The sequence below is a fragment of the Ctenocephalides felis genome, unplaced genomic scaffold (genome assembly GCF_003426905.1).
Source record: "Ctenocephalides felis isolate EL2017-DRISC unplaced genomic scaffold, ASM342690v1 CF-g0.4_SCAFFOLD_01558, whole genome shotgun sequence".
Classification (NCBI taxonomy): Eukaryota; Metazoa; Arthropoda; class Insecta; order Siphonaptera; family Pulicidae; genus Ctenocephalides; species Ctenocephalides felis.
The window spans coordinates 24,059-46,489 of record NW_020537712.1 but is presented as its reverse complement, the minus strand read 5'-3'; the positions used below and the strand labels follow the sequence as shown (position 1 = coordinate 46,489).

General features: G+C 31.5%; 2 protein-coding genes across 2 annotated transcripts in view; both read right to left on the bottom strand.

The window, feature by feature from the left end:
- Positions 1–4,567: 4,567 nt before the first annotated feature.
- On the bottom strand, positions 4,568–8,647 carry LOC113372079 (geranylgeranyl transferase type-1 subunit beta-like). Its single transcript, XM_026612414.1, has 5 exons — positions 8,438–8,647; positions 6,426–6,576; positions 5,357–5,498; positions 5,121–5,284; positions 4,568–5,053 (listed from the first exon to the last, which is right to left on the bottom strand). Exons 1-5 carry the CDS (start codon positions 8,578–8,580, stop codon positions 4,568–4,570), a joined length of 1,086 nt encoding a protein of 361 aa, XP_026468199.1. The 5' UTR covers positions 8,581–8,647.
- Positions 8,648–11,108: 2,461 nt separating this feature from the next.
- Positions 11,109–22,431, bottom strand: part of LOC113372078 (sodium channel protein para-like) — a 31,478-nt gene continuing 20,155 nt past the window's right edge. Inside the window, 17 exon segments of the mRNA XM_026612412.1 lie at positions 11,109–12,759; positions 12,917–13,221; positions 13,332–13,602; positions 13,689–13,934; positions 14,131–14,325; positions 14,404–14,526; positions 16,101–16,223; positions 19,180–19,353; positions 19,589–19,872; positions 19,942–20,080; positions 20,153–20,283; positions 20,354–20,485; positions 21,285–21,492; positions 22,007–22,035; positions 22,038–22,193; positions 22,267–22,383; positions 22,386–22,428. Coding sequence (XP_026468197.1) covers positions 11,950–12,759; positions 12,917–13,221; positions 13,332–13,602; positions 13,689–13,934; positions 14,131–14,325; positions 14,404–14,526; positions 16,101–16,223; positions 19,180–19,353; positions 19,589–19,872; positions 19,942–20,080; positions 20,153–20,283; positions 20,354–20,485; positions 21,285–21,492; positions 22,007–22,035; positions 22,038–22,193; positions 22,267–22,383; positions 22,386–22,428 — 3,486 coding nt within the window. The 3' untranslated portion in view covers positions 11,109–11,949.

Here is a 22,431-nt window from a genome sequence, read left to right as displayed (position 1 = left end):
GGTATATACACTTTATAATAAATTTGATATAACAATTAAAAACTATTTATGTTAAATAATATTCTATTTCATATTATAAATGTTTTCTATTTATATATTTTTTTAAATATCAGCTTGGTTTTATAAATACTCATGAATAAAACAATATAAATATTTGTTTAAATTATTCAATGTTACCTTTGATATGTAAATTTCGGCGCTAGTTTATCTATGCAGTAGCCGCCATTCAGGTAAACAATTCTCGTTAATGAATTGAAAACACAAATTTGTAAAAGCACTATTTTGCATAAACACTAGACTGGACAAAATTCACTATCGTAGACACTATTTTACTATGAATCAAATATGACTAATATTTCTCAGATCATTCACATTACTAGAAAACAGACCGGCCAGGATGGCTTCACGATTACAAATGCCGTAGCAGTAGATTGTCGCGAATGTCAGTCGTTGCGAAGCATTTCTGATATGAAATTTATAGAACGGGACGCCGAGTAATAACGCTATAGTATGCAGCAGGGAGTGGAAACCTTTTTTGACCTTTGCTCTTCAGCCCAAGTTTTCAATCATAAGATCGATAAATAGATAAGCTATATATAATTTCAATGTCAAGACAAATACATCTCATTGCTCTTATTAGTCTTTAGTTTTACTGTTTAATTCAGTCACTAGTGAATAACTTGAACTGGTTAAGGTCAAAATCAGTATGAGTTTAGTGTAGGTGATGATTTTTCTCTGTTAAAAGTAATTGCATCGAATCATTAAGGGTAGAAAAATTCATTAATTAATCTCATATGCAGGTTTTTATACGTGTATTCAAACTCTTAATTCAAGCCCTAAAAATAATTCAAATTGACTGCTTAACTATTTAATAAGATTGTATGTATATGCAATATGTTATACTAAACACTTTTTTAATTCGCGTAGGGTAAGTTATTGCAATTGTCCCAAAATCAAAATTGAAAATTTTTGCATACTTCACGTTCTGAAGATTTCTGAACATTCTGACATACCTTAGAAAAAATGGATGTGTGTGTGAATATGTATGTATGGTTACAATTTTTTGTCCACGTTTTCAGGTGCAGGGATCAACCCGTTTGAATGGTTAAAAAATATTCGATTCCTATTAACATGGAGATGTGCTGAATTGGCAAAGGCAGATCCAGTCGTTTCGGAGATACGGAGCAAAGAGTGCAGAAAATATAAATCGTGCTTTTGAGAGAACAGAGCATCCATTTGGAATGATCCAAAAATATTCAATTCATAGTGATGAGGTGATTAGGTCTAGCTCTTGCCGTTTCGGAGATAAGGAGCTAAATGAGCAAAAAATGGCAGTTTTTGAGAGAATGAAGCATACGATTGAATGATTCAAAATACTGATTGCTTTTGAGGAAAAAATTGTAATTTCCAAAAAATATATTTTTTACTAAATTTTATTCTTCAAATATTTTATTATGATATGGAAAGTTTCAGCAATTTGCCTTAAGGCACGATGCCATACACCACTAGTCTTTTTTTCACTTTGGAGATGTACAAACCGATTTATATTAAGCTTATGGAAATAAATATATGAATTATTTCACTTTTGGAAACGTGGAATAATACGTTTGAAAAATAATATAAAAAGTATAATATAAATACAAGTATGATAAAAACACAATTCCCGTTTTTTCTTAATTTTTATTTTAATAGTTTGTTACATAACACATTTACGGGTAATAAAAAGTGAGTTCTATGAGCAGTTTTTATGATATTAAATAACCATTTTATCTATATATTTTTATGACATGTTTTTATTAAAATTTATGATTATATATTTGGGATTTAGCCAAGCCGGAAAAAGGTATTTTTACTTCCATTTCATCCAAGTGAAAGGAGATATACTTATCTATGGAGATATCATTATTTTTTATATCAAGTTGTCCAAAATGTGGGTTCGAAACTTCGAAACTATCGTGGTTAAGAAGCAAGGTACCAAGCGCTTGCCCTTTCATATATAAAGTCGAATTAAGAAACAAGTCATATATATATTTACTTTTTCAGTCTTTGTTATTATAGTGCCTAAGCTCGTTATTTTTAATATAGGGTTGCATATTCATGTAAATATGAGAAGCGGTTTCAGAAATTGAAACGGTGTTTGCGATATGAATTTTCTGAGTATTATTTAGAACAACGTTTTTAGAATACGTTTGTTTTCCAAAACTGCTACTGATCGATAGATTGACCTCCTTCAGTAGTTATAAAGGTGATACATTGTTACAAGATTCTATACATCAAAAGAAGCATGTACGCATGGATTAAACTTCCTTATAACCTGACAAACATTGAGTTTTAAGTATAATTTAATAAATTTGCAAAAGAAAAATATTGCATTTTTTTTTGCAACAAACACGTTATTTACCTCTGGCACAGAGTACATACGTCTGCGAGAAAGGGAAGCAGCGTGGTAACGGGCATGCCTACTACGCGTAGTACACAAAAATCAAGCTATTCAAACTGTTGATCATGCCCTGTATATGCGGATAAAAATCCACTAAAATTGATATCACAAGTATACATTATCGTGTATAAATGATAATTATGTAATTGCACAACTCAAATATGTATTTTGTCAGGAAACCGCGAGAGATAGCCCTAAAAGTATCAATGGGCGCTTGCGCCAAGCACACGCACTCATATACATAGATAAATAAACATAATAATGCTCATATATACGTTTGTAAACTTCTATATATATAAATTTATATATATATATATATATATATATATGTGTATGTGCCTGTGTGTGTGTATGTGTCAATATAGTATATTTTTCTGAACTAAGGAGCTTCCATTTTTTATCAAAACAAAAAACATTCACAATAATGTCTACGTTTCGGGAATAGGGATGTAATTTTCTTTAAGAACTTGAACTTAGGATTCAAATTAAACTAAATATAAATAATTGCATTATCTTTCCGAAACATATGCAAAATCAACTTAGTGAATAGATTTGAGAAATTTAGGTATAATGTTCATCAGTTTATTTCAAAAATATAGTTTTTGCTTTCACTAAAAATCAATCAATGCGATTCCCAATTCAAATCTTTCAACCATACTTATAGTATTTGCTGTTACATAAATAAAAAATTAATTAATTAATCATTTCAGCCATTTCGGGTTCTAATGATGTATTTTATTTAGGTTCAACTATAAGCAGTAGGTGTGCACAAAACACGGAACCTACATATGCACGAAAAAAATAGATTCTAATTAGAATCGCTTAAGTGCGGTGCGCAATTCCAAACTTCGGTGCAGTTTTATATCTTATATTGAACCGATTATCGTAGAGTTCATAATATTCTAGAACGTTATTTCAGGCTCTAAAATCTATCGTCAAATCATAAAAAAATCTACATTTAATTACAAAAAAACGATCCGGCTGATCTTTATCAAAAACTAATCAGCGCGATTCCCAACCAAACAGATTTTGAATTCTTAAAATCGGTTCAAGATAGAGTGCTAAAACGCGTAGTAAAAAAATTTACACTTTTCTGCTAATTACAAAGAAACGGCTTAGGCGATTGTTGCACAAACCGATAACCGCTAGTCCTTATCGAGTTACATCGAATAACAACATCGAATTTTTGAAAACGGTTCAGCCATTTTTTCAGAAGAATTTTAAAATCGGCTTACTTATAAACCGGATCTTCTCTCGAAAACAAACATCTCCTTCAGAAAGTTATTAATTTTTTTTTATAATTATTTCTACATTGAAACGTCCATTATTTTTACATTGTGAACGTCTTCATTATCAAGAACCTTGAAGGATTGAAATAAAAAAAAATAAACAAAAATATCTTTTAATGTTGAATGCAAAACTTTATTTTTAGTGAGCCTTTACTTAAAATTTCAATCCTTCAGCGTTTCCGAATATGATGACATTTCGTATCCGCGAAACGAGGAAATAATTATAAACAAAAATTAAATAATTACTTTCAAAAAAAAACTAGAATAAATTCAGAAAATTTAAATCATACAAGTATTGGCAGTTCTTCTATATTTCATATTTTAAGTTGAATATTCTAAACAAACAGTTCCATTTTTATTGTTCGAAAACATAAAATGTTTACAAAGCATTACGTACTTTGAAATTGATCTAGACTTTGACCATCATTCATATTCAATAAGAAGTATGCCTTTTAGAAAATTTCATTTTAATACCAATTTTCTATACAATCATTTATATCCAGTCAAAGGAAAAGGAAGCCATGGCAATGAGATCGAACGTATTCTAATAGAGTTGCTTTAAAGTATATTATACTTTGTGTAATAAAAACATACATTATAGATTAATCAAAATCAATAAGTTTTAATTATTTAAATGCATCATATGAAGACTCGTTAGATCAATAATATACATAATGCATTAAATGCCATTCAAAACTAATAAACTAAAACACTTATTAAAGGAAAGTATAATGTATAATTCCTCATAATATACACTCTGTCATATATTTCTTATGCTCATAATTTACTATTTTACAAATTTACATAATATTATTTATAAACGTGAGTACAATTTTCATTATAAACTTTCATTGTTCCAATTGTTTTGTATTTCCTTTAAATATTTATAGGCCCTTGAAGATATATTTAGAGACGGTTCTACACAATTTAGTCCAGGCTCATCTATTAAACTTAATCCACATAATCCAAAATATGTATGCAGCGGGTCTGTGTTACAGTCCGGCCACTTTGAAAATCCGCCTACAATAGTATCTTCAGTAGACATTACAAATTCACGATTTGCCATGTAATCAGTTAGATGGAAGACATTCAATAATTTGAGTGCTCCACCAACCCAAAATGAATAACAAGTATCAGTTGATTTATTAGGCCTTCCATTAAATCCATCAGCCTGTCTATTAATTAACCATCTAATTAATTTGTCCATTGTTTCGTTTGGCAATTTAGAAAGTTGGTTACTTAGAACTAAAGCTGATATTCCACAATATGTAGTTCCTCCATGGGATTCTAAATTAGGAGCCTGTGCTATCCCATTGTCAAATCCCTATTATAGACATTTAAATGTATTAATTAAATAATTATAAATCCTTATTTACGATATTTGTTAATACCATGCTCTTAATAATATACTCGGCCATCTTTTCCCGGTCAATTGTGCTCCAATCATTTAAAATATAACATATTGCTGCTGCACAAAACGTAAATCTCATATCAGATTCAGTTCCATAGAGAGAACCATTAAAACTACCTTCTTCTGTTTGTAAAGCTCCAACACCTTCTCAAGTCACAAAAAATATTAGAAAAAGTATCACAAAAAAATCCAAGAGGAATTCGTATAATAAAATACCTTCTAACACTGATTTTTTATCAACTCTTGACAAATTATCGCCCAAAATTAACAGAGAACATAAACTAGTATAAGTCATTGCTAGATGCCCGCACCTATAATGACCAGATATATGTCCTGATGTATTCACAGTAGTTGAGCCCTGAATATGTAGTAAATTTACAATTCAACACAAGAAAATATAATTTATTTTTACGGTTTCTCAATGCAGATTTGAGTAATAAGATTTTTGTAAAAAGTTTGCTGATGTTTCATAGTTTGTAAAATGTGATAAATCGTATGCGCAGTGTAATGCTAATAATTTTTTTCTAAAAATTATTTTCACTGTTTTAAGTTTATGCATTTATCCTATTTAGTATATATATTTTTTCTCACTATATATTTCTTCATTAATTTTTTGTATTCATAGTATTTTAGAATTGCTGAATGATAACGTACAACAAGTATCAAAACGTGAAATTAATAAAGAATGTTTTTTAACCTTTTCTTATTTCATTTCAACGGACAAAAAATTAAGATATATATATATATATATATATATATATATATTAGGGTGGTCCTTAAAGTGGTCATTTTCGAATTTCCTTGCTCCCAGGGGCTCAAATGGTTCCAAATTGATAAAAAACAATTCTCTGAAAGTTTTAGCTCTTATTATTAACGTTTAGATAGAGCGCAATTCCATCAAAGTTTGTATGGAAAGAGCATGGAAAAAATTTTGAAAATTAAAAAAAAATATTTTAGGTATAACTTAGCGACAAATGAATTTTTTTCATTCATTTGTTTGCTAAATTACATCTAAAAAACATTTTTAAAATTTTTGAAAAATTTTCCATGCTATTTCCATACAAAACTTTGATTGAATTGCGCTCTATCTAAACGTTAATTTTAAGAGCTAAAACTTTCAGAGAATTGTTTTTTATCAATTTGGAACCATTTGAGCCCCTGGGAGCAAGGAAATTCGAAAATGATCATTTTAAGGACCACCCTAATATATATATATATCATATTATTACATATATGAAACCTTGCTTTTATAGTGCATCTATACTTATTGATACTCATTTTATACCTGAAAGCCTCCAACAGGTAAATCAGTATCTTTTGAAGTAACTTGAAGTTGATAAATCCACTCAATAATATTCTGTTTTGTCTCGTCATCAAGCGTATCTAGAGAGTTTAAAATATCCAATCCCGACAGAGCAAAGTAGGCAATCATGAGTCTGTTAGATAAAAAAAAAAATTAATTAATAACAAGAAATATTATATTGGTGTAATATATATCTTAAACATTCAGTTTACTATGAAGGTTGAATAATTTATAATTTTCATAAATAATATAGTTTATTTTGCAAAACTTTTGAATAAAAATGCTTTTTATGCAAAATGTTGAGTTTGATATAGAATATCATAGATGTGATTTATTGTAATGTTATGTTATCCAAATGATCTGCATCCCATCAATAAAAACTGTATGAATAGCAAAAATGAGTTAAATTTATATGGATAGTATAAATCCTTTGTAGGTTTTTGGATATTCATAGGTTATGTAAAAAAAAACCCTACAATTCTTAGAATTTATATTGATGTAATGCCCAATCATTCAAACTCAACACATTTATACTCAGATACATGTGTGCAATTTTAAATATTATTTGGTTTTAACCACTGCTAATAATTATATTTTCATTAAGCTATGGGGCTGGTCGAGTAAACCCAATATTGTGAAGATAGAGATAATTCAATAAAATGCTCTAAGAAGTATTACAGACACACGCTAGCCCGTCTCCAAGTTCACAATTCATAATGATTTCAAAAAGCCTTTCAAAGAGAAAGTAATTAAAAACAGAAGCAGTACTCATATATCCAAAATTGAGGATCATCCAAATGAATTACTAAGACCAATTATAAGAATAGTATAAGAAGACTAAATGGCCAATGCGTACAAGTCGATGTAGAAATGAAAACAACTGCTAATAATTATATTACCATTGAGTTATGGGGCTGGTCAAGTAAATCCAATATTGTAAAGATAGAAAAAATTTAATAAAAAGTTTTAAGAAATATTACAGACACTCGATAAATCGTCTCCAATTTTATAATTCATAAAGGCTTCAAAACAACTTTCAAAGATGAAGTAATTAAAGAACGAAGCAGTACTCATGAATCAAAAATTGAGGATCATCCAAATGAATTACTATGATAAGTTCTCAATATGCCAACTAAAAGAAGACTAAAAGAAAATAATGGTTGACGTATACAAGTGAGTACAATATTGTGAAGATGGAGAAAATTCAATAATGGATTTTAAGAAATATTACAGAAACATGTTCATAAGTCTTCTATTTTACAATTCATATTGTCTTGTAATCCAGTCATTATAGTAAGCTCACCCTGGAATTCGATATACCCAGCTGTAAGTCTGTAAATACATGTATATTGACACCCTAAAGATGTAGGCTTTGAGACAACTTTAGTGTGTCAATATACAGACTTACAGCTGGGTATCTCAAACTCTGAGATTCTTACCTAGTTTAAGCTTAAATGACTGGGCTATTGAAAATACCTTCTATAGACGAGGTAAATAAAGAAAGAAGCAGTACTCGAGTATCAAAAATTCCATATCATTCCATTTCAAAAATTGAGGAGCATCAATTGAGTAACTAGGAGCAGTACTCAATGTATGACTCGACAAATATAGACCTATGGTCCTGCCATAGCTTTAGTTAGAAAATCACTCGGTGCAGTGATTTCTAAACAATTTAAAAATAATATTAACTTTATTTTGATCCATTCATAATAGCTTATACAATTGTATTATTTGGATTGTAGGATATAATGCCATGGAGAAATACTCTCCTTATTATGAGAGTATCCTTATTATATAAAAATGAAGCAAATAATAAAAGTATCAATTAATTTGATAGACCCAAAATAGGTATAAAAAACCATTGAAGTAAAAGATTAATTTAACTGTCTTTATGGACTTGTATTGACATTTTGCATTGGCAATTATTATATATTATTATATGACAGTTTTTTTAATTACTTAATCTGATTTGTTATAAGTCAATAACAACATACCTTGTAGTATCATGTGAACTCAATCTCCCAGGTAATATTTTCAAAAATCTTAAAAAATATTTGACGTGCTTTCCATGTGAGAGCTTTGGTAAATTTTTGAGATCATCTCCACATTCCTTATTGAATGACTCAGAAGAATTCATGGTATAAAATATAAAATAAAATTATCACTAAACCGGTAAGTTGATTTTAAATACTGAATTTACAAGAGTATTAATAAAATTATGAATATATAATTTTTGTAATTTAATAAAAAGATATAAAATTAAATAAAATACATGGTATATAATGTGGGGGTTCTAAAATACTATATATCATTTTGACGTATATAAGATAACCATGTTTCACAAACTAACGAATTCCGATAAACGTCACAAGTCGAGTTATGGCAGAGGCTTCAAAGATGGCGGAAGGATTATGTCAAAAATTTATGGAAGGAAATGGAATATGTCAAGTTTCTGGAAGGAATATGTCAAATTAATTAAATTCATATTATTAACTAGTGGAAGGAACATTTTGCCTTAAGGCAAGTTGCATTAACTTTCCGATACATATATGTAATGTACATAATGAACTTAATAAGAATTGATATTCAGCTATTTTAGGGGCGTCCATTAACCATGTGAGCGAGTTTTTGAGGATTTTTGGACCCCCCCCTCACCCTTGGTGATCCATGTTGATATTCAAAATTACCACCCTCTCCCCGCCAAACACCACGTGTATTTTCTGTTGTGTGAAAAAACTGTACATTTTTTATTTTTTTTTTGAAAACGTTTGAACTTTTTTTTAAAAAAATGTTAAAAAATAAATACACGCGATATCTTACCCCTTACGCCCAATCTCTCACGTGACATTTCGTAATTTTTGGTGAAACCCCCCCCCTCCCCCTAAAAACCGCACGTGATTAATAGACGCCCCCTTTGGTAAAATGTTCAACCGTTGATTTCAAAAATGAAATTTTTGCTTTGACTACAAATTAATTAGTTGGATTTCCAACTGACGTATTACAAATATAGTTATAATGTATCCAATTGTATAAATTAATTTGTGTAACACATTTCATTTCATCCAATGTACTTTATTTAAGTGTGGACGTAAACTGTAATCAGTAAGCACATATGCACGATAGGCTCAAATTCTGATTAGAATCTCTTAAGCAGTATTCTAATTTTTAATGATTTTTTGTAATTCAACCACTTATCGTAGGACTATAATGTTTTAGTATGTTATTTCAGACTACGATATCTAAAGTCATACAAAGTTTCATTAAAATCGTCCAAAAAACGCAACATTTAATTGTAAAAAATGGGTCCAGCTCATCTTTACCAAAAGTCTTATTTAAATAACGTGATTTTCAACCAATATATTTTGAACAATTGTTGATTTTTTTCAATCGATTCGAGACTGCGGGCTAAAAAGTCGACAAAAATTTTGACATTTTCCTGCTAATTAAAAAAAAGGCTGAGCCGATAAACTCTAATCCTTATCGAGTTACATCGAATAACTTTTAAATTTTTCAAAATCGGTTCAGTCGCTTACGAGAATACGTAGACAGAAAATTAAAAATCGGCTCGCATACGCACACACATCCACACACACGATTTCCTAATTTTTTTTTATTCGATTCAGAATGACTAGAATTGTCGGATTTTTTCGCAAAAAGAAACTTCTTCTGGAAGTTAACAAATGTTAAAGATAAGTATAAAAGGATAATGATAATAATGTAGACATTTTTCTGACAATTTTCTGTGTCGTAATACTTTTATGTCTATCTTTATTATTATTTTTAACATAAATGTGCACTTAAGCAATTACCAGAGCTTCCATCCGCTGTATAAATGTAGAAAATTCCGGCTTCCGCTTGACTAGTAGTTCTGGAAGGTTGACTTGCTTTGGGAAAGTCGAGGCTTAATCTTCAAAACTATTTCAATAATAAAATCGAAAATGTAACATGAATACTGTATTTATGCTTCAACGCTTATGCCAGCATAAAATAATTACCGATTTATATATAAACAACTTTGTAAAGCAGTCAAGTTCTATATATTTATAGTTTTCTTGGTTTATTTTGTACAAACTTCAACAATATAATTAATAATTAGAATAAATTATATAATAATCAAAATATCATAACTGTTATACTATTATTACGTATAAATTTTATCTACAATAACGAAAATGCCAAAAACATTTGGTATCCATCAGCGTTCAGAACTATGGGAAGATTAGTTCTGAAACTGATAGACTTGACATTTAACAAAAATGAAAAATCTTCAGAACATGTAACCAAACGGGCGTAGCGCTGTGCGTTAGCGTCCCATGTGGAAATGGGGACGTTTTCACCCACCAGCCTCGCGTGCAAAACAACAACAAAAAGCGAGAGCTGTCTCCCAAAGCGAAATGCGATTAAGAATCTTTTCGCTATTTGTACAACACAGCCCGCAGAGAGCAATGTATCTGCACCAGTCATTCAGATATAATCACTTCAACATTTTAATTTGATATGGTATTCAAACTTTTTTCCTTTACATATGGATTAGTATGCAGTTATCCAGTTTTTAAGATGTTTAATAAAACATATGATTGCAATAAATACAAGTGCAATGCTAGCTAATAACAAGCATATATAAACTTATTTTAAAATTTAGTAAAAAATATACTAAAAGCTGGTTCATAGACACTGATTCATATGTAGGAAGTTCTTTACCAAGGCCAATAAACTCTTCAATTATTATCCTGAACTACTTTTCAAAAATTTCAGTGTGATTAACTTTTTGTAAAATCGTCGTTTCTTAGCGAACCAATGCATTGCTGAATAGTGCGCCGTGTTGTACTGTTCATTTCTATGTACAGCAATTGTACTGCTTCTACATCGCGACGCGAGTTTCATGTCCAGACACGACGGTGGGAAGGTTGCCGTCATCTGCACGCGATCCTCGCGTAAGCGTCATTATGAAGCACATTCCCGAATAGAAAAAACGTCAAGAACATTGTGTGACATGTGAAGTCTTTGTTGTGTGAATGTGGTGAATGTCTAGTTTATAATAATAAATATATTTTATACAATGGCTAAAAATCTTTAAAGTGTTAACAAACAAGCAACCTTTTTATTGTTATATCATTTTTGCAGGCAAACGTTTTAAAAAGTTTTTTTTTATTTACCGTAATTATTACATACTAAATTCAATTGATTATTCAAAAGCCTATTATTTTTTTATTTATTATTATTATTTGAATAGCTCGCCCCACCCCCTTAATAACATCGCAGAAAGAAAATAGAGCCGAAGAGTGCGTTTTGTAAGAAGCCGTTATTAGTTATTATTTAATTTATTTATTTATGTTTTTTTATTTTGTTAATGAAGTAAAATTGTTCGCGGCACCACTAACTTATTTCAGAGAGTCACTGTTTTAGCACTAGGCGTCTCACGCTTCGCGGAGCCGCGTCACTAACGTTATTAGTTCTGGTGTCAGGAGTCATCGTTGCGATCATTGGGGGCGAGGCGAGCCCCGGCTCAAACGTCCGCCGTGCGCGATGTGGCGCTTGGAGAGCGCGAGTGCAGAACGACGCGTGGCCCGTTCTTCGTCACGTAGCCATCGCTTTCCACCAGCACGGCAGTCTGTCTCGCCTCGGAGCCGTTGGCTTCATCATCCGCCGTATCGTCGGCCGTATCGCCGCCTTCGCCTTCTGTGTCGCCATCGCGGTGTCGTTTGTGCTTGCGCCACGCGTTCTGTATCAGACGAGCGCAATATTCCTCGCGTTGCCGCCATAGCGTCGAGCTGACGGGCTCGTAGCCAACTTCGTCCGGACGTGTGTTCACGCCTTCCAGATCGCCCGTCTCTTCAATCGGATTGCCTTTTCGGGCGAAGAAGTCCTTCGTTAAGGCATCCAGAATGTCTACGCAGAACATGTTATCGCCTTTGCAAATAGGAATGTCCATAGAGACAATTTTATATTTATTTGGTTTGTGAATCTGGAGCGGTGGCTCAAGAACGTCCAGAAAATCTGACAGCTGATCGTAACGGATATATTGCGTTCCGTCCGGATCAAATTGCTGCCATATTTCATAGTACATATCATAGTCATCATCTGTCAAACCTTCTTGCACATCTTCTGTCGCCTGGGAATAGTTCTCGAGAATGACAGCGATGTACATGTTGATGACAATCAAGAAACTGATGACGAGGTAGGAGAGTAGATAAGTAATGCCAATAGTGGCTGAACCGCAGTTTCCAGGGTAACCGATCTCGTTGTTCGGTTGCCGGCAATCTTCTTCGTTAATAATTCCGTCTAACACAGAATCCCAACCAGCAGATGTAGACATCTGGCAAAATGAAAAAGATGCTTTCTTTACAAATTTAATTTAAAAAATATTAACAATAAAAAAATAATTTGCGCCGACTATAACTTATAATCTACACGAGGTTTCATTTTCTTTCATAATAGTATAATTTTAACATTTTTTAATTGGTTTTTCTTACCTGAAAGAGAAGAATCATACTCTGCCCAAATGTCTTGAAATTATAAACATCATCAAGACCGCTCTTGTCCTTGACGTGCATGAAAAATGACATGCCGAATATAGCGAATATGAACATGACAAGAAACAGCAACAAGCAAATATTAAACAGAGCTGGCAAGGACATGGCAAGCGCGAACAGTAGCGTCCTGATGCCTTTGGCTCCTTTTACGAGACGAAGTACTCGTCCAACTTTCGCCACACGCACCACTCGAAGCAGCGTTGGCGATACGAAATATTTCTCAATCAAGTCACTCAATACGAGACCTAAACAAATAATTCAATAATATATTCCTTGAATTATGCTGAATTTATTCAATTATCGATAGAAAAGTTGAATTAATTTATTTTCAATCATTCTATTATTATCAATTTACCTAATATTGATAAGATAACTACAACAAAGTCGAAGAGATTCCAAGGTTCAACGAAGTAGTGATACCTCAGGGCGAATATCTTCATAAGACATTCCGAACTAAATATCACAATGAAGATCATATTTAGATTGTCTAGTACCATACTATATGTAGAGCTTTGCTTGTAGTGATCCATCGTCATGGTGAGCATATTGAAACCGATGAACAACATAATAATCATGTCGAATTTTTTATTTGTTACTATTTCGAATACTATTGCTTGAGGACGCCACTAGAAATAAAAAATACAATTCATAAATTCACACTAAAACATGATATTGGATTGAAGAAAATAATGTAGAGGTTATTTTTACTGACCCTGGGCCTAGGAATTGCTTTCAATGGTTTCTTCGAACCCATTTTTTTCATGGCATTATAATACTTTTTCTGATCTTCTGTCATGAACATTTCCAAGGAACCACCAGCTTTCTTCTTCTGTTCATTGAAGTTGTCGATGATGACTCCGATAAACAGATTTAAAGTGAAGAACGAACCGAATATGATAAAGAAGACGAAATATAAATACATATAAATGTTCGTCTCTCTTATAGGCTGCTTATCGACCTATGTATAAAATTATGTATTTTATTATTAGGTCAACAATGGATTCAGAAAGCTACTTATAAGAGAAAATTGTCAACTATTCTACTGAATTTGCTAAAACTATTTAAGAAGAAAAAAAGTTTATAATTATTATTGACAAATTTACTTTTGTTTCTTTTATCTCAAAGATGTAGCAAATAAATGTCTCAAAATATACCTCTCTCGAATCAATCGCATCGTTCATAATGGCCATCCATCCTTTGAAGGTGGCCACTTGAAATAGGCACAAATAAGCTTTTCCGACGTGATCGAAGTTCATTGGTGAATTATCCCAAGTGTAGTTTTCAGCTATGCAAGCATTTCGATCTGGTATAATTTCATGACTCAGGGTCGTCTTGTTTGCATCCACGCACTAAAAATAAAGAAATCATGAAAATAAACATAACAAATATTGCAGTTTATTTTACATTTAAAATGAAATTGTGTTTACCTTGAAGTATTTCCCAGCGAATAACTGAACACCCATGATAGCGAATATCAGCCAGAAAATGAGACACACAAGTAATACATTGAAGATGGACGGTATAGCCTGAACGAGAGCGTTCACTACGACCTATATTTGAGTCAAAAAATTATATGAATATGTGAAATATTTTGAGAATTAATTTAATTTACGTATATTTCAAAATTATGGTTTGCATTTAAAGTGAAAGAATATCTACTAATAGTTAAATATCTATTCATATTATCTATAAATATAATGTATTATTGAATATAAATTTTAGATATTTTCAACTGAATTTTTTTTTAATCAGAAGTAATCGGTGCATATAATAATTATATATAAAACCCACCTTGCATCTAAATGTATGAAATTTAAAACATAATTAAGTATTTTTCATAAATAATCATGCAAAGAAATATATTCCATGCAGCACTAATTATACAAGAATGAAGATATACATTTTTAAATAACACATGCGCCAAATATATGAATTACATGAAGATATGAAAAGGAATTTTTAAATTAGATGAATATGTTGCATATCAATGAAACAGTGATCACAAGTAAAGCCAATACTATTACAGCATAAAAAACATGCAAAAGTTATATATATATATATATATATATATATATATTTAATTAATTAAACAATCATTTCTACATCATACGTGTTGACCATGCTAACGATAGATTAATTTCGCAATATTAAATTACAACGAGTTAATAAAAAATAGTAATAAAATTATTTCAGTGTGTCGTATATGATAGTTGCCAGTAATATTGTAAAATGTCTTGATCATTACAATACTATTTGAAGAATGAAGAATGCTTAAACGAATAATGTTCATCGTTTATTCATTGTTTATTTATCACTTGTAGATTTTTTTTAACAGAAGTGGATATTTTACAAGTTGAGTTTAATATGTATAATCAGCTTTAATATATTCATTGAGAGGGCAACCCAGCGGTCTACATATTCTTTGTTACGTGTAAACTGTATTAGATTTACTTCTAATAGTGTTGGCGTGTATGTGTTGCAACAATATCTACGAAAGGTGATTTTTACTTGCGATTATATTTGAGTTAGATCTATAACCTTAAGTAGAAATTGGATATCCAAGATTGAGATTAAATATACCATGGCGGCCTCCATGAAGATTGAAGTGTGCAATATGTTTTGTTTAGCATAATATATGTGCTCGTGTGTGAGATTCTGTTTTGTTAGTATAAGCTATTTCTACGGACTACTATGATATGGTGTGTTGAGAATAAAACTAATCGTTCAGACATTTTATTAAATATAACAGATTGTTAAAAAATTGTCGCAAAGAGTTTACCTACCTTTATCTTTTAAGATAATTATAAAGATAAAGCGGGGGCAGTAAATAAATTGCTTATAAATATAGTATAACTCTTTGCGGCCTTTTCCTAGTTAAATACTACGAATCAAATACAAAACAGTCAATTGAGGATGCGAAAGTTTCTACGGCTACATGAATTATCTACGTTTAAGATGCATAACAAAAACGGGGTCTAACATTTTCGAACGTGTCTACAATTTGAAAATAAAATATGCATAATCTAAATGTGTAGGGCATTCTCTGAGTTTCTAATAAGGGCATCTAATGAAAAACTGAACATTGGTTTTTGAATTTGGGGGTCAGTTGTTGCGCTCTACGTACCCTCATGCCCTGCATACGGCTCATGGCTCTGAGCGGACGGAGCGCCCTTAAAGTTCGCATGGTTTTGAAGGCTTGGATACCTCCTGCACCGGCCAGAGAGGCTACGAAGTTTATGAGCGAGACCTAAGACGCGGCAAGCATTTGGGAAGAAAGAGCATTATGGGTCATTTCATGTTTCCAAATCTCTACACAGTTGAAATTGCTAAGGTAACTTATTTCAGTTCCTATAACGTTCAACGCCTTATGGCAACCTGATTATTCGTTATATTTGATGCTACACTGCATATAGTATCTTGGCATTGCATTTAATATTTATATTAAATACTAAGTGGTGATATTTTTTTAATATAAAACGTTTTATTAATTTCTTTCGTTGTATAACATTGTTAAAAATCGAACTACTAAAAACAAATAAATTATTCATATTGATAAATGCACAATTAAAGCAGTAAGGCTTTTTTACAATATTTGCCAAGACGTTGCATAGGCTATAATACCCAAATATATTACATTTGTATATATACATACATATATATGTATATAATATGCTTATGTATATGTATGTATGTATATTGGGGTGGTCGTTAAATATGGACATTTTCGAATTTCCTTGCTCTCAGGGGCTCAAATGCTCCCAAATTGATAAAAAAATCCTCTATAAGTTTTAGTTCTTAATATTGTCTTTTAGATAGTGCGCAATTCAATTAAAGTTTTGTATGGAAATAGCATGAAAAAATTCTCAAAAATTTCAAAAATGTTTTTCAGATATAACTTAGCGAACAAATAAATAAATGAGTTTTATTCAAAATTCGACGCTCTACAAAACAAATTATAATAAACCTGTTATGTAGAGAATCGAATTTTTAATATAAGATGACACGAATTGTCACTTTTGATTTATTTGTCGCTAAGTTATATATAAAAAACATTTTTTCCATGCTTTTTCCATACAAAGCTTTGATTGAAATGCGCACTATCTAAAAGTTAATATTAAGAGCTAATACTTTTAGAGATGTTTCTCTTATCAATTTGGAAGCATTTAAGCCCTTGGGAGCAATAAAATTCAAAAATGTCCATATTAAGGATTACCCTAATACATATACATATATACAAGAGCACGCATTTCTCTGAAATAGAAAGAATTTGCGAAGAAGACAAGTTAAGAATACACCATCAATTATCAAACCCATCAATAGCCAAGTTGTACACCTGCAACACGATTAAAGCTTTGCAAAAACAATCGTAATTCGAATTACGACTAATTAAATAACAGTTTCGAAACTAGTTTCAATTATGATTATAAAATATTTTTTCGTGTAATTCGAACCACGACGTTTCCCATCGAACACAACACCATCATTGCCATAAACACACCGAAATGAAGAAATGATCAAAAACTGTGTCGCCAACCATGGATCATGGATATGCAGTATGAGGTGACACTAACCAAATCAAATCATAACTTTGGATTACGACAGAGAAAAATCGTTCAGCAATTTCAAGAGAGGGAGAGAGAGAAGGTTATAGAATGCATTTTGGCGTGAAATTGTGATCTCCTCGGTGTACTCTCTCCTTACTTACTCTCATGCCTTCCCAACGGCTGACCGCCCTGAGCGGCCTCAGAGCGCGGAGCGTTCGCATCGAGCGGAACGCCGGGATGTCGGCGGCACCGACCCATATGGCGCCAAGGTTAATGAGCGACAGCTGATTCGTTATTTATGTTTCATATGTGACGAACATTTTTATGGTAATGAAAATAACACATCAGTACTATGAAAGTGACCCTAATAAGCTTAATATTACATAGTATGGTATATGATATCTATTTTGATAATTGTTAATTGACGCCTGATCGTATGGAATAGCAAATGTAGTTTATTACCGTTGTTTTTAGAATAATTATTAAAATATTAGTACCCAATGAGCCATGTTAATGTACGATCATCTGAACTACAATATTCTATTCGTTCATAGCTATAATTATTTAGTATTTCACATAAAGTCTATAAAAGCAAAATTAATTTAGTAATCAATTTAGTAATTTCATAAAAATTTAATTTAGTAGGGTAGAGCGGGGCTAGTTGAGCATAGGGGCAAATTAAGCAATCGAAATATCTCGAAAACTATTCGCCGTCCACTTAGGCATTATATGTCGGAAAGAGGAAGGTATGGGAGAAATAAACATCCCCCGATCGCTAGTGGCCGCTGAACAAATGAGTGAGGCTCACGGACTGGCTTATTTTGAGGTCACGAGTTTTCGTCTGGTTTAGTCAAATGTTATTTATTTTTAATTAGGTAAATGTTATTCTTCCATATAATTATAGTACTTTTAATATGCATAAAGATTCTGGGTGTAAGTCTCACGGTTTTTTTATAAACTCAATTTTATTTTAAAATTCCGAGTTGGGGTTATTTGAGCATAGTTGCTAAACTTGTTCTGTCACTAAGACAATTACCATTAACTTTTAGAAATTAATTATTGTTTTTAGGATTTAAGCTAAGTCCTATGAGTAATAATATAAAGGAGTAATGATTTTAAACAAAAATACTGAATATAATGATAAAATAATTCCTAAGATACGATATTTTTTTGTTGATTCTACTTTTGGTTAATTATTCAAAGCAAATTACTATAAGTTTTGTTTTCTTTGTCAATAAAGACTATAAATATAGAACTGGATATTAAAAACTTATTTCATCATTAATCGACTTTGAACCCATGATTTCATTATAATTTTTTAGTGCTCAACTTGCCCCACCTATGGGGTACATTGAGCATACTTCACTTTTTGCATTTAAACAGCTATAGCTTTTAAATTTCACTCATTACCAGAAAAAAGTATTAACACTTTTGTTAAGCGATAAACAACAAATCCATTAAGCCGTATAGCAATTTATTGAGATTTTTCATTGAAGAGCTACATCCGTTTAAGTAAAAATTTGCTCAACTAGCCCCGTCCTACCCTAATCAATTTTGCATTCTGCTCATTTTAATAATTTTCATTATTTAACTATATTTTAAATTTTTATTATATTTATTGTAATAAATTATATCATTAGTATAAAAATGATTTCTTACCATTACTATAACGAAATCCAGCCAGCACCAGGCGTTCGTAAAATACATTTTGAAGCCAAGCGCCAACCACTTGATCAACATCTCTATGAAAAATATCACAGTGAATATTCGATCCATGTAGTACAATATGTCCTGCAAGATCGGCCGATGTTGGAGATGAACATCCTCCAAAGCCTAAAAATCGTTCATGGTACAGTCACTATAGAAATGGAACATTTTACTTCTGCATACTACTACACATGATAAAATTTACAAGAAGGTTTAATATATGAAAAATTTAAGCTTTGTTTGTTGGTTTTTAATTTTAATCTCAATTTTATAAATGATATAATTAGTTATTTTTCAATTCTGGTTAAAAGAATGTTATTATATATTCGTTTATGACAGTTTAGTTCAAAATATTTCTCACCAGAGCCAAACTACTGAGTAGAATCATGGTGATAACCGCCGTCTCAAAGTACTTGTTCTCGATCAGCTGAAACGTTTTCAGTCTAAGATTTGCCCAACCTTGCCAGAAAGGCGCATCGTCATCCCCAGCAAGAAATGGAAACTTCTTATAACATGGTGGTGGGAAACAGTCGGACGGATACTCGTCCATTCCTGCTGCATCTGGATCTACAACAATTGCGGCAGGATGTAAACCAGGTTCTTCTGGTTCGTCACCTTCTTCGCCTGATTCTCTGTCTTCCAAATCTTAAACAAAAAGGTAATTAAATTTACCTCTGTAAAATATTAATAAAAGATAAAAATAACTGTATTTACCATCATCTAATCCCAGATCTTCTTTACTAATATCTCGTTTTTCTTCTCCTTCCATCGTTTCGGCACTGCCTTTATGACTTTCATCTTTGAATGGTCTATTCAGATGACTTCCGTAAGATTTCACACTAAGTACATCATCCTGCAAGAAATAGATTTTATCATCAAATGTGCATAATATTATAAAGAAATATTTTTTAGTCTGTTTTCTCACCTGTAATCCGTGATTATTAAGTATATCATTTTCTAATCTATTATCCTGGTGATTCCCACTTATGGAGTTGCCAATGGTTTTGGTGTTATTCATTAACATTTTTCCTTTTTTCAGTTTATTTTTTAAATCTCCTAATAGTTAAAATTGGTGAATAATCATTCCCATCAGTAACCACTATATTAATTTTTATATTTTACTCACCATGTATCGTAAATTCCATTCCCTCACCTATCGCTACTTCTAATTGGTTCAAATCTTTGGAAGACTTTCTGAGTATACCATCGGCCAAGATTTCGTCTGTTCCTAATTCAATTTCTGTTTCCCCGGCAAGATCTGAGAGAAGGAAGGGAAAATCCACATTGTGTGGATACAGTAGTTTATATTTTGAAAGTGTTTTACTAATTTGACACAGATTAATAAAACCATCAAAATTTAGAAAAATTCAATTATTTTTGGAAAATGACATTCTAAAGTAACACCTGCAAGATGATTATTTTGTTATTCAGTGTCAACTTCACTAGTAGTTTTAGTTATTTATCTTGCAAATGTTTGTTTTATTCTAACATATATGCTCTCATGGATATTTTTATTTAATCGATTTCAGTAAAATATTGATTACAGTTGTAAAAATGTACAAAGCAATGTGCCAAAGCTTATTTGCGTGTTATATGCCAAGTTATATGCGAAGCTGTAAAATAAAAAAAATATATTGATATTTAAAACTTAAAAGCATTGTAAGTGGATTTGTACAAAGCGTGAAAATTTTTTAAAGCATATTTTGCAGTACTTGATCGCATCATATATAATATATTTTCAATACCAATTGATATATAAAATGTTCATAAAATTTATTATTACTATTTCCATGAAAGCACAATGTACATAATTTCAAATGAACAGAAAAGTAAAACCAATTCCACCAATTTAGCAAATCGAGCGAATCGATCTCATCTCAAATATCTCGATATTATGCATACATTACATGAACGGAAACCGTAAATATTATTTGCAAAGCGTTTTATTAATTTCAAAAAGCGCGTCTATTTAAATGAACTACACGATTTACGCGACGTGATATTTAAGTGAGCGAGATGATAAAAACCTTCTTTCCAACTGGTGGACGGGCCCTCACCTGCACCGTGGCGATCGGATATCTGATTCGTCAGTTTGTTCTTAACCAATTTAGCTGCATCAGCTATATTTCTTTTGACCCAATTGATGAAACGAGATATTCTGTTGAATGCCTCGGCGATCTTGTTTGTGTCGTTGTCCGCTGTTGGGGCTGATAAGCTCGAAGAACCGAAGTTCGACAAGAGCAAGGCCAAGAAGAGATTCAATACCTGTTTGATAATGTTCAAATATAATTCAGTCGATTATAAATTCACTATGTAACTGCACTGAAATAGGTGGCAACCTGCTTTAAATATATTACAGCCGTGGGTTTCGAACCCGATCAGTTTCGACTTTTTTATCTACTAACGCGAAAGAAAATTACGGTGACGCGCTAACCAACTCAGCTATAACGTTTCACTAACTGTGCAATAAAAGTCCAATTTGCTTGAATGTTTGTTAATTTTAAAGGAATAACAGATCAATCAATTTGTCAGAAACTCGTGTTGACAGTGTGTAGAGCTTTTTAGCATTTTGAGAGAAAAAGTCCATTTACTCAAGAATTAAAAAATTACAAACTAATTTAGAATTCATTTGTTTTAACTAGCACGATAGTTCTAAAGATTTAAATGTTTTTCAAAAATATCATATATGTATATAAAAATAGTAATATATATTAAAATGTCATTGGCATTGGCTCTAAGGGCACCATTTTGTACCCCACTTATTTAATCATATACTTACCACAAAATTACCAATGACAACAGTAGCCAAAAGAAAGGAATACAGCTGACATCACCTACAAGCATGCAATCCCACATAGACTCTATCCATTCTCCACAAAGCACACGAAACACAATCATAAATGAATGCATGAAATCCGTGAAGTTCCATCTAGGTAGCTCTCCATCGGGAAAACGATCGACTTTATCTATATAACAATACAATTTTATATGAAAATCATTCATCACATATTATTATAATTGGATTCAAAATCTTCTTACCGTAATAATTTTTTCCAAACAACTGCATACCCATTACGGCGAATATGAAGATGATAATACACAACACAAACGTTAGATTACCCAAGGCACCCATCGTTCGACCCATAATGGATATAGCAAATTCAGCGTTGGCCAAGATTTAGCTAATTTGAATACTCGGAGCTG